The sequence below is a fragment of the Oenanthe melanoleuca genome, chromosome 15 (genome assembly GCF_029582105.1).
Source record: "Oenanthe melanoleuca isolate GR-GAL-2019-014 chromosome 15, OMel1.0, whole genome shotgun sequence".
Taxonomy (NCBI): Eukaryota; Metazoa; Chordata; class Aves; order Passeriformes; family Muscicapidae; genus Oenanthe; species Oenanthe melanoleuca.
Window position 1 is genome coordinate 10,067,010 of NC_079349.1, and position 12,301 is coordinate 10,079,310.

General features: G+C 38.6%; 1 protein-coding gene across 9 annotated transcripts in view; it reads right to left on the reverse strand.

The window, feature by feature from the left end:
- Positions 1-12,301, reverse strand: part of CIT (citron rho-interacting serine/threonine kinase) — a 68,236-nt gene that overhangs the window by 23,122 nt on the left and 32,813 nt on the right. For all 9 annotated transcript variants that reach the window (XM_056504174.1, XM_056504182.1, XM_056504180.1 and 6 more), the window contains exons 19-24: positions 11,162-11,257; positions 9,320-9,436; positions 8,766-8,875; positions 6,045-6,219; positions 4,596-4,793; positions 2,415-2,468 (exon numbers count right to left, since the gene is read on the reverse strand). In XM_056504174.1, the coding sequence (XP_056360149.1) occupies positions 2,415-2,468; positions 4,596-4,793; positions 6,045-6,219; positions 8,766-8,875; positions 9,320-9,436; positions 11,162-11,257 (750 nt within the window). The remainder of the gene's footprint in view (positions 1-2,414; positions 2,469-4,595; positions 4,794-6,044; positions 6,220-8,765; positions 8,876-9,319; positions 9,437-11,161; positions 11,258-12,301) is intronic.

Here is a 12,301-nt window from a genome sequence, read left to right on the forward strand (position 1 = left end):
TTTCCTAGAATAAATGTAGGGAACTAGTTCTTTCCCTCAACAGATTTGCTGGACGAGCTATCATTGTGAGAAGGTTACGATAAGACTGTGTATGTGTCCACAAGCACTAGTGTGTGTGTACAGCAGGTAGCACAACTTACAATTTCTGTTGTAATTACATATCCTATTATTTCTTGCTCAACTGAGTGACAGAGAACACATGAAAAAGGAGAACCCAAAAATACCTCCTTGGTGAGAGACCTCAGCAAAAGGAAGAACAAGTGTGCAATGAGGATACAAGGAAGGCAGACACAGCCTTCTCTGCAATCAGAGGCTGTGACCTCTGTGAAGCTAGAGAAACAGGAATAATACCAAAGAAAGTAGATTAAGTATTTTTATTTATCTTTTGAAGGCAAAAGTTCTGAAGTACAAAAGTACTGAAGTAATTACTGAAATAATTCAAATTTTCAATAGTTCTTTCCTGTCTAATCTTATTTTTGCATTCTTATGCTGTTTGGGGCTTCTAAATAAGATCAAATAAAAAGTAATTCCCTACTAAAGTTTGCTAGACTAGTTCAAGGAGTTTGTGGCAGCTTAAAAAGGATCTCTCTTGAGAACTTCCTGAATGAATAAATCCATCCTTTATCATACTGCATAAGTATCAGCATATTACAATTATTCCCTTGAAGTGTTGTTGGATTTTAAAAGGAGTATAGATTCTAATCACCTTCAAGTGGAGTCACACGGTCACTAAAAAGCACAGCCTGCATCATACTGGTACCATCAGATAAAAACAAGTTTGAAACATCTGGTGAAAGCAGTGTAATTAGCATTTCTTGACCCTCACTGCAATAGACTGTCCTGATTTCCTCATTCCTCAGGCAGGATGGACAGCCAGGAGCAGTCATAACACAAAACATGAAATTATCTGTCCATGGTCAATTAAATTATACATGCATTCTCCTGGGCTGGAAAGAGAATGTATGATGAGCATGTATTATTCATTTAGGAACTATTTAATTAATTTCTTATTGATGAGGATGTCTGATCCCACTTATCCCACTGAAGGGCCTTACAATGCACAACACTTTTGCATGTCCTTTGAAGCTCTTGACATTCTGGAAATGTTATGGGTCATTCTTCACTGCTGGAGCTTGTTCCCCACTCTCAGAGCTGAAGTGTCACTGGATAATGAGTTACAGCTCTGCAAGGCAGCTGACCTTGCAGTGAACAGAGCTTCCACACCTGGTTTTTCCCTGCATGGAGATCACAGAATTGTTTTCAAAGGAAGCTGTCACTCTGAATGAAAGGCAAGGTCCAGAGCAACAGAAAATAGATCTGGATGTAACATTTATGATGACACAGGGAACCAGACATTCATCTAAGAAAATGAGGAAGGGAACAGAAAGTGAAGCTTCTTGTGTAGGATTTCTTTTAGACAGAGGTTAAAACACTTTGGAAAGCTGTACTTCCTCACTTCTTCCTATCTAGATATTCTACATCCAGAAGAACCCCCTTGCTTAGTGCTAAAGAGCAAGTGAGGAAAAAGAATGACTCTCATGCTGAAAAGAAATTTTAAAAGATGAAAACTTATACATTAAAGACTTACTCCTACAGCATGAAAAATTACATTTGAGGAAATCACTGGAAGCAGGGAAACAGTCAAGATAAAAAGTCCCAGCAATTAAGTCCTGCTTACAGAGTCGGGTAGAGAGAAAAAGCCCAGAATAATTTACAGTCACTGCTGACCCAGAGGACTGTGGTCCTTATCCAACACTTGTATAATTAATGTCCTTGGAAGGCAGATACTCTTCATCAACTACCATGAACAAGTGTGAAGATAGTGTTAAACTGCAAGAATCCCTGTGGACAGACAAAGCCCTTGGACATCTGTCCTGGACTGATGAAATGAATCTGAAAACATGTCTAAGACCTCAAGCAACAGAAGGTGAAAATTCAGATCCTGGACTTCTCTCTGTTGTATGTCAATGTGTTATTTGGAACCTTAACATTTCTTGTCTCTTCAAACAGTGCTAAAGTCCTCCTTAAAACCCACTCTGGCCTAGATCTACAATGCAGCTCAGGATTTGGACAGGTAGATCTTTTCTTCTTGCGAGCAGAAAAGATCTTCACCTACAGTTTTTTTTTTGCAGCTGCTACACCATTCTTATTAGCTGCACTGCAATGAGATATTTTAATTTACTTTCTTCTCCAAAAAGAAGAACAGTGACAATTTTATGATCAGACTAAAACCTCAAAATTGAGGTTTACCTGAAACCTAAAAGAAATCCAATCCAATCCATCCAGCTCCTACTAGCACCTTGAAGCCAGAAGTCCACATTAAGAACTAGTGTCATCAAGGATTAAATGAGGAAATTGTTTGTTTCATTATCCTTAATTTCAAAATAATTCAATGATCTGTATTTAATACTCACTGTGCAGCTATTACGAAGGGCTTCAAATTTACGCTGGATTTCATCTCTATGTGCCTAAAGGAGGTAAGAAGTTAATCATCAATTTTTCATACATTAGAATTCGAGAATGCTGTTGCTAAACAAACTGCAGAACAACCTACCAGCAAGCAAAGTTTGGAAGGCAGATGCTGCAGGCTATGAAAGCACTTTGCAGTGGCAAAGAACTGATTAGCAAAAGTCCCATCCTACTTAATCAAAATACATTATGCTCCCAACTCTGAAGTGCTTTAGGAAAATGTACAAGCTCAAGAATGGAATTATGTAACAGGTTCCATCTGAAATGGTCACCAGAAGACTTGTTGATCCCATGTTAAGTTTTTACATTCTCGACATTTTCATTTGAGTTGGTTTTACTTTTGTATCCAGATTGGTGTTTCATAGAAAATAAATACTGCATACAATTTAATGCTTGCAAAGAAAAACTATAATGATGTATAATGCAAGCTACCCCAAACAGCTCTGCCAATCTACCTGAATCCTACCATCAAGTCCCATTTAAGCCCAAGCCTCTCTAAAAAGCAGTGGTAAAACATAATAATCAATTCTTTGGAGGACAGCATCTAAAGTACAGAAAAGTTCAAACACTCATTTTAAAGAATGCAGTATTGCATGCACCATTTTACCCCCTAATTTACAAGCAAAGCACGACAAAGCAAAAAGTCCTTGTTTCAGCCTCATGGCCTCTCTCAAAATTCAAAGTGATTTAACAAGTGTCTAATGTCATGTGCTATCTGAAAACATAACAAACGAAAGGTTACTGCTCAAGCACACCCAGCCACCTTTCTTCATTCAGAACATTTTCCTTAGAGCCAAGAGACTAAACAGGAAAAAAAAGTTCAGCAGAAGTCAAATATGAGAGCTTAAAAGCTATCTTACCACAACAGGCAATGTGATAAAGAAAAGTAGGCAAAAAAAGCTCCAAGATAGGAATAGTCCCAAGCCTACTAGGCTGGACTAACAGCAGCTGGCCCAGCACTACCAGTCTGCCCCATTAACTGGAGCAATAACTGAGTGAACACAGGTCATGAATATTCATCTGCTGGGTAAAGATCCCAAGGCATTGCCAGCCCCCTGGCAGTGATTGTGGCTGTTATGCAAAGCTTTCAGCTGGGAAGGGACTGCCTCAGTTCCCAGTGAAAAGGAACCTGATCCCATTTCTATTCAATTATTCTTAGGCCTCAATGCTGTTGCTGCACTTGCCCAGCCTGTGCCCACTTTAGAACTGAGGGAATGGTTCTGCCATTCATCTACCCAAAGCATCAGCACAATACCAGTGCTCATGTCAGCTGAGCCCACCTCCCCTCCCAAAAAGCAGCAATGGCAGCAATATTCAGAACAGTTCTTTGATTAAATGCCACTGGAGCACTAGAATGCCCATTTCCAACACTTCCAAATCACAGGATTTGAAGGTCATTAAAAGCTCCTGCTCAAAGGGAGGTTTGCTGGTAGCAGGTGAAACTCTCTACCTGCAACCCTGGGAATCTTTTGTGAAGGCAATATTTCTTAGAATCCAACAGTTTGAAAGCATCTTTTTGTGCTCAAGAGACAGCAACCAGCAGCATATAATCTAGAACTCCTTTTACAGGGAGTTGGGGTGGAAGAGGGTGGCAGGACTTGAACTTTGCTTTCCTTCCTGTCACTCACACACCTCACCAGACTGCAAGACACACATGACAATTTTTAGTGAAACAAGCATTGGAATAAAATTGTGTTAGAACACTCTCCCTAGGAATTTGGCGGGTTATTTTTTTTTCCTGAATAAGTATTCTAAAAGCAGGGTAACCGATAGGAAAAAAAAAAATCATCAAAACATTTATGACCATCAAGTACTTTCAAACTCATGAGCTATTATTTAAACAAGTATATCACAGAGTTAAACTAACAATGCCAAATTCAGATACAATTGAATCCAAAAAGTAATAATGCTCCTACAAGCCAGTCAGTTTAGGCAGCAACAAACCATTACTAGGAAGTATTCATATGGTTAAAGGTAAAATTTGACATTTTAGCCTCTATCAACACAAGACACAATTCATAGCCATTTCTGAAAATTAAAAATTAGATGATATAAATTCCTTTTAACCTCCTCATGAAACATGCACCTACATAATTCTAGTGTGTGTGTGCAGTTTCAGGGCTCACCGTGAGAGCTTGGATCTCCTCCTCTGCCTCAGCCGTGGTCTCCTCCAGCTCGGTCTTGGCCTCTCGGAGCTGGTTCTCCAGGGCTGTGCGTGCAGCCTGCAGCCCAGTGATCTGGGATTCCCTCTCCTGCAGGGTCAGCTGCAGCTCTGTCAGCTGCCTCTTGAGCTCCAGCTTCTGTTCTTCATGCTCCAGACTAACCTGAAGACAGACAAAGTAGTGTCCAAATGCAAGTTACTAACAAAGACATGACAGGCAATGTAGTCTCGTTTCAGAACACACTTTAAGATGCCATTGCCATGTCTATTCCCAAAATTACATCCTGACAGACTGCTTAGGGCACTGAGAAATCAAGGACACAGCTTTGTCTACTCCCTAAAAAAACCTATTGGTTTTCTTGGAAACAACAACCTGGCATATTGAAACAACAAGGGCTCAAGAATAGTTCCAGCTGTAACTCAAACATATCAAACACTGATAGAAAATCAAGTAGTAGTAGTAATAGTTTGTAATGAACTTTCTTCACTGAAGCTGAGAGTCTCTAAGGATCTTTATCTGGGAATTATAATACATTTTGCAATCAACTTCCATGTTTCACCTTCCCTTCAGATTCCTTTCAAAGAAACCCACCAGCTCTGATCCTGAGTGGCTTCTGAAGGTTTTCTTGCAGCACACACAGGGATAAACATGTCACACCAAGCATAAGAAAGGAACAACAGATCTCAGTGTTCAGAATCAATTCCAAACCTTAGCACCTTCTTCATGCTCCCTGCTATCCCAAGGGAATCTGTCTGCTGTGCTTGAGATGTATGACAAGGCTGTCAGAAACCTTACACTGGTCTCAGCCAGCTTCTGGCCAAAGAAAGACAGGCTCGTTGTCCAAAAACCTCAGCTGAAGGCAAGATTTCAGCCTTAGCTGAAAATTATTGGAGCAAGACTGGAGAATTTGTAGATCAAACTAGTTAATACAAAATTAAAATGAAGCACAGCTCACAGATCTTTAAAAGTCTGTACTTCCATATAACTGTTAGGTTTTTTGTCCAGAAAACTCTGAGAACAGTGCATGAAGCAGCAGGTTCCTTTTTCCTTATAGCATTCCTGCTGTGTTCTTTGCTTTCTTAGCTGTAGACTCTAAGGCTACAAGTTACCTGTCTGGTCACTGTACATTGCTGAGCTATTATTCTCTACCCAGACAATATTATAATGGTATTGTACAAACAAACACAGAAATAGAATTCTGAAAAAGCAAGATGATCTAAAAGCTCATATTCAGGATGACAAGTTCTTCATATTTACATTTATCTCCTTTTAAACAAGTTGTTTTGGTTTTTTTTATAATTACTGCTACACTTTCAAATACCACCACAAGAAGTTCATTCTAGTTCTCACTGTATTCACAAAATGGGATACATTTAAGAAAGTTTGTTGGGAGGATTAGAGCCATGTTTTCACCTCTCTCAGCCGTGTCTCCAGCTCCAGCAGGCGGTTCTTGTCAGTGTGATCTTGGTGACTCATCTTTTCCAATTGCTCTTCTAATTTTCGATTCTGGGCTTCCAACTTTCCAGCTTGTGTCTCCAAGTAGAACTTCTGTTGCCTGAGCTCTGAAATCATTTCCTCCTGGGCTTTCCTGAGAGGAGAAATGCACACGTGACAAACCCAAAAATGCTCTTAACATACATCCTTCCACTGGGGTGAAGTAAAGAAGAACACAAATTTGCTCTTAAGTAGAACAAGTTCATGGCTTAAATTCTACATCCCAGCTAAAAATAAAAAATACTAGTGTATTCATCAACATATGCCCAGAGCACTAAAATTCCATATTTGCCAGTTGCACAGATGAATGAATCTTGCACAGGGTAATTTATAATGCTATTTAAGATACAGTTCATTCTTCTCACTTCATCAGTTCCTTGTCACATGTTTTTCTATAGGTGAAAAATAAATTCTAAGAGTTGCTTTCTCCCAGTGTATTTCTATGAGATAAGAGGAACCCCATGCTTTAGGAGCGGGTTAGTGTGTAGGGACTTGTTTTGTTGGGGGCTTTTGAAAGTTGTTATGGACATAGAACTTGACCTAAACTGAAGCCTTGCTGTCTCTGATCAAAGTCTTAATCCACAAACTGAACAAAAATAATTACTTGTTCTCATAAGAATTTTGAGAGCTGGCAAAGATTATTTATTACCATTTGAAATGAACACCCTCAAAAAAATGTCTTTCTGCATTATTTACAGTTCCTGGAATTCTGTTATCATGCATTGGAAAATTCTGCCTCATAGAGTGCTTTCTACTTAGAAGCCTCACAAAGCTCTACATATATTAATGAATTAATATTTTAAGAAGTTCACTGTGAGATAAGCTGTTATTAATCCTATCCCAGAGAAATTATGTGGGTTGCCCAAGATCAAATAGGAAGACTTAACAAAACTAAAAATAGAGCTTAAGTCTTCTGACTCACATTTCTTTGCATTGCAAGCAAAACCACCCTTTCACCCTCTCTGTTTTTTTAATTTACCTCTACAGATTATTGTCAGCCAGAACTGTCAAATGGTGTTATTTCATTTCCTGCTGTTTACTGGGCTATCTTCTCAGGAACTTGATAATCATTAGTTTCCTCAGATACTGCTGGAACAAAAGCTTGCAGAGCTCCCCTCTCCTCTGAAGGGTTTAATCACTAGCTCTCCTCTTGATGCATGCTCAGATTAGCTGCAGCTTTTGTTGGTTCAAAATGCAGTCCAACAACAATTTATACATTTTCAACAGCCCAATTCACAAAATAAGCACAAATTCATTAACTATCTGCATGCATAATTAAGTAATTTTCTCTCAAAATGTTGCTAATTCTGTACTATCTCCTACCAATCCTGCAAAGTTCATCATTTGACAATAAGTCTCTCAATAATTTATTTTAAATTGCATGTTAGAACATTATTATATGTTTTTCTTGTTTTCTGTGGCTCTCCAGTCAAGGATAGAGCTCCCAGAGGATGTTCAGCACCCACGGCAGAGACACTCAAACTTCCATTCACTTCCCAGCTCCACCTTGAGACGTTTCTGTTTTATTTTAGACTGAAGGTAAGTTATGGCTTTTGCTGCCTCAACAAACTCCCTGGGTGATTAACTGGAGGTTGTCTGGAGCATTAAGCAACACAATTAAATTCCTCAGTTATTTCTGTGAATATTTTTGACTGCTCAGGCTAAAATAACTAGCAAGATATTTGAAATGCAATGAAAATTGGAGCCATTACATATCTGGAGGCATGATGACCACAGGAAAGAAATTAATCCAAAGCAAGTCTTTGCTAAAACTCATCCTTGTCTGATTCTATTCAACATTAGTGGTGAATTTATCCAAGTGCTTCCAGAAAGGCAATGCCTGATGTCAGATCCAGCAGCTGATGAACACTGAAACCTTTGTGCAAACCAAGCTGGTGAATCTCTGAACTCACTAAGGGCAAATACTGTTTTAGCCCTGCCCTGCAGGGTGTATCAAACAATCCATGCTTTTTTCTACACTTGAAGTAGAACACCTCTAAGTCGTTTATGAAGGAAAAACATCATTGTAAGGATAAGGAATCCCAACTAAATCCCAAAGAAAAATAAAGTCCAGGCAGACAAAAGGATCTGAAACAGAAAAATTTAAAAATGTGCAGAGAAATTACTGACTTAAAAATCTAGTGTTCTTCCTCACCTTCTCATCCATCAAGACATAAAGAGTTTTTGTGAGTGAAGGGTGTTTAATGTTTTCCATCTCAAAATCATGTGTCAAGGGAACTGATTAAAATATAAATCTATTAGCAATGTTTATGTTTAAAGAAGAAATGTATGCTTCTCCAGGGGTATTTTAGACATAAAATTATTAATATTCATTTAACATATTTGGCAAACCTACACAAATTACCTGCCTAAGGAAATGCTCCAAAGTAAACACTGTAATACAAACCAATTTTCCCACTGATGTTTGAGAAAACACAAAATACACAGCAAGCCCCAACTATTTGAAGAACAAAGCATATTTTTGAAAGGCTATCACTGAAAAACAAGCAGGGAGCACAGCAGGCCTGCAAAAAAAGAGCCACTTTTACATGGTGAATCAGAGAATCATTTCAATTGGAAAAGGCTTTAAGGTCATCTTCCTGAAACCTGTTCAGCAGCGACAGCAGCTGCCATACTTACATGTTCCTCTGGGTAAAGAGGCTGCTATTTGCTGCCAGTTTGTTGGCTTCAGACAATTCCACAATTCTCTGCTCCAGTGACCTGATCTTCGAATCCATTGCATTGATCATCTGAAACACAGCAGTGAGCCTTGGAGATGGCACAACGCGAGCGGTTACAAAAATAAAGTTTAGAAAAAAAGTCTGAACTTTTTCCAGAAACAAAAAGAACTAAAAGGAAACTGATCAAATGGCCAAAATGAGCAACACAGATGCAATTACTGGAGCTATTTGCAGCTGCTTTCTACTGCTTTAATGTTAGGAAAAAGCAGCCATTATCAAGGCACAAAATGAGGGGTACACAGCAAGCTGCATGGCTTTTTTTAAGGAAATATTCTTAAAGATACCCTGAATTTAAAAAACCCATGTCTTAAAATTAGTATTAATCAATGACTTTTCTTCAAAGCAGCTTCAGCAGCACTACAGAACCTCAAAAAAACAAGATTATCTTGTTTGAAATCAGCCTCAGAAAGCTACTCTTCAAACAGCTTTGATTTCCAGCTCAACACCACATACCGCCTTCTGTTCAGCCAGGACTTTGCATTTCTCACGCGCTTCTTCTTCATGTCTTCTGAGCATATTCTCAAGTGCTTCCTTATCTGCAAGATCCTTCTTCATCTGATTTTCCAACACCTAAATGAAGACATTTCTTTTGTCTAAATTTTATCTGTTCCACTGGGCAAAGGGCAAGCAGAAAGAAAATCATCAATACAGATTTTTTTTTTTTCTGTAAGCAATTGGTCATATCTCAAGCAAAATTAAATCCATTATGCAATTGCATGAAATCCATGGAAGAGCAAACTCCAAAAAGAGCATTCTCTGAAGTCTGAAGACTGAATTTAACAATAAGATTTTATAGAGATATGGAGATATTATAGATTTTTTACTTATTATTTTAAGTCATATAAACTGTGTTCAACAGCTGTTCCAGCCTAATGCAACAGAAAACAGAAAAGACTCTCTACCCCAATATGTACAGCAGAAGAAACAGGAAAGTGCCCATTGATTGGCTGCCCTACCAACATGGCTCACAAGTAATTTTTGAGTTTCATAGGTATGGATGAGAAGGCAACTGCGAACACATGAATTCTTCCAGTCAGAGACAAAAATCTAACAGCAAAGTAAAAAACTTCTTTTCGTGGCACAAATAGCTGACATTGGGAACAGGACTAAAGCAATGAACTGCTACGTTTTTCTAAAAGTGCATGTTGTGTATGCATGACCAGAGTTCTAAATCAGTTGTTGAACTCAAGATCTCTTCCTTCAAAGACAAGTTTTTCAAAGGCACAAATTCTGGACACCACAGGATACTTTTTACTTTTCCAGTTACAAAAACCCTGTGTCCTGTTTTATCCCTCTGAACTCCTTTCACCTGGCTTCCTGATTTCTCCTATTAAATCCCACATCATAGGGCCCCATAATGCACCAGTTTCTCTTTTTATTCTTTTTCCAATGCCCATCCTCTTTTCCAGTTTTTATATCACCACTTCTTTCTCAACATCTACATCTGATCTTCCTGCTTTCTATCACTCTCCTGTCATTAGTGATAACCACATACTCTGATCTGCCAGCTAATCTTCTTACTTCTCTTTTTTCCTTCATATTTCTCCCACAGAAATTTCTTCTCTCCTCTTAAGTACTACATCCTCTCACATTTAAGCAAAAATGTAGAATTAAAGTACTAAATAAATGTACAAGATAAAGACTGTTTCCACTGAGAATAATTTGTTCTTAGCAAAGATTCTTACAAAATGCATTTACTGGCTGTCATACAGCAAGTTCTTTAGAAAAATCCTTAGCCAGTGCACATACTCCTATTTGCCAGCTTTTTTTCCCTAATTTTAGATGGTGTCTATTTCTAACTGTTTGTTAATGCTACCCTGGAAAAGACAAAAACAAAGTGGGTGGTTTCTGTGGCTTCTTGGCAGATGTTCCAGCTCCAAGATGAAATTTCAGAAATGGTCTACTATTTGCTGCATTTAAGACTTGCAGGTAGGCTGAGTGAACACTCATATAAAAGCTTTCAGTGGGAACTGAAATAATCTTCAGGGTGGGGGATCCAACAGCATTAAATAAGTATTATTTAGTCAGCAAAAGTCAAATTGCAACCAACAAATGCCTTCCTGTAGTTCTGGCTTCAAATGCTACCTCTCCTAATCCAGTGCCACAGACAGGTAAGGTACAATGGCAGAAAAAATAGGAGAAAACTGATTTAGATTCCATTAAGCTCCCTCAACATTGCAGCAGTGGTAACAAGAAGGCAACTCACAAGACAAAGCAATCAGAGCCTAAAGGCAGCTGTTTTTCCCTGAACTCATTCTACCCACAAAAGCTTGTAGGAAGATAAGATATTTTTACTTTGAGTTTCTCCTCATAGAATTGTTCCTTCTGTTTCAGCTGCAGCTCCAGATGTTGTGCTGCGATCTGAGCCTCACGGTGCTTTTCCTCCAGCTCCTAAAAGCAGCAAAAATTCATATTCAGACACAAGGAAATAGTAGGTGCTGTGAGTACATGTTACACAGGTACCAAACATTCATTCTCCTCATTCTCCTTTTTAAGGCTTCACACTATAAAAATCCCAAGTCCAGGGCCATCATGGTAAAAAAAAAAAACAAACAAAAAAAAAGCATTATGAGACCTGAACATTTTCAACTTAAGTTTGCATATTGCTGCTGACCCATCTACTGCAGAGTGGGAACACTGCTAAGGACAAACATTTCTACTTCCATGTAAAAATCTCCATCTCCCAGTAAAATATACCCAAAGATAGGCCAAGGACATTTGGTGAAAACACAGTTATAAACATTTTATAGCTGCAGTGGCATCACAGGAAGTTCAGATCTATTTTTAACAAGGTCTCTCACTTGTTTTCTTGCAGCAGACCTCAATAACGGGGTACTGCTGTCTGTGCTTTTCATTCTGCATTCAGAGGGGGAATAGCATTTACTTTGCTGTATTCCTTGGACAAATGTTGTCAGAAATGCTATTTATAAATGGCTTCAAAAATGAAAAGTGCAGGATGCAATATATGTGGTGGAACATACCAGAATCTTTCCAGCCTCTTTATTTCACATCAAGTAGTTTCAAACATGCACAGTAAGAACTTAATTTGTATTTCAGAAATTAGCTGTTTCTGCTGACTATATTATTTGGGGTCTATCTATAATCACCTTTCAACAGGACACCTCTCAAGAGCTGAGCTTACAACTTTATGATCATTTATTGTCATATTTGCCATTCCAACAATTTCCTTAGAACAGGAGCAGGTCCAGGTCTCTGCCACTGGGCTGACTTGAATCGACAAGTTCAAGTCTCCTGTCTGCCCTCATTACTGCACAGCACAGGAACATTTCCTGATATATGTGTGTGTTTTAGTACTTTTCACAGTATGATATGCTTTTTCCTGCTCTTCCTCATCTTGAAGACACTTCCTGATCTTCCTCATCTTGAAGGCATTTTTTGCCCCAGTAATTGCAATAGATCTCCTTTTCCAGAAGT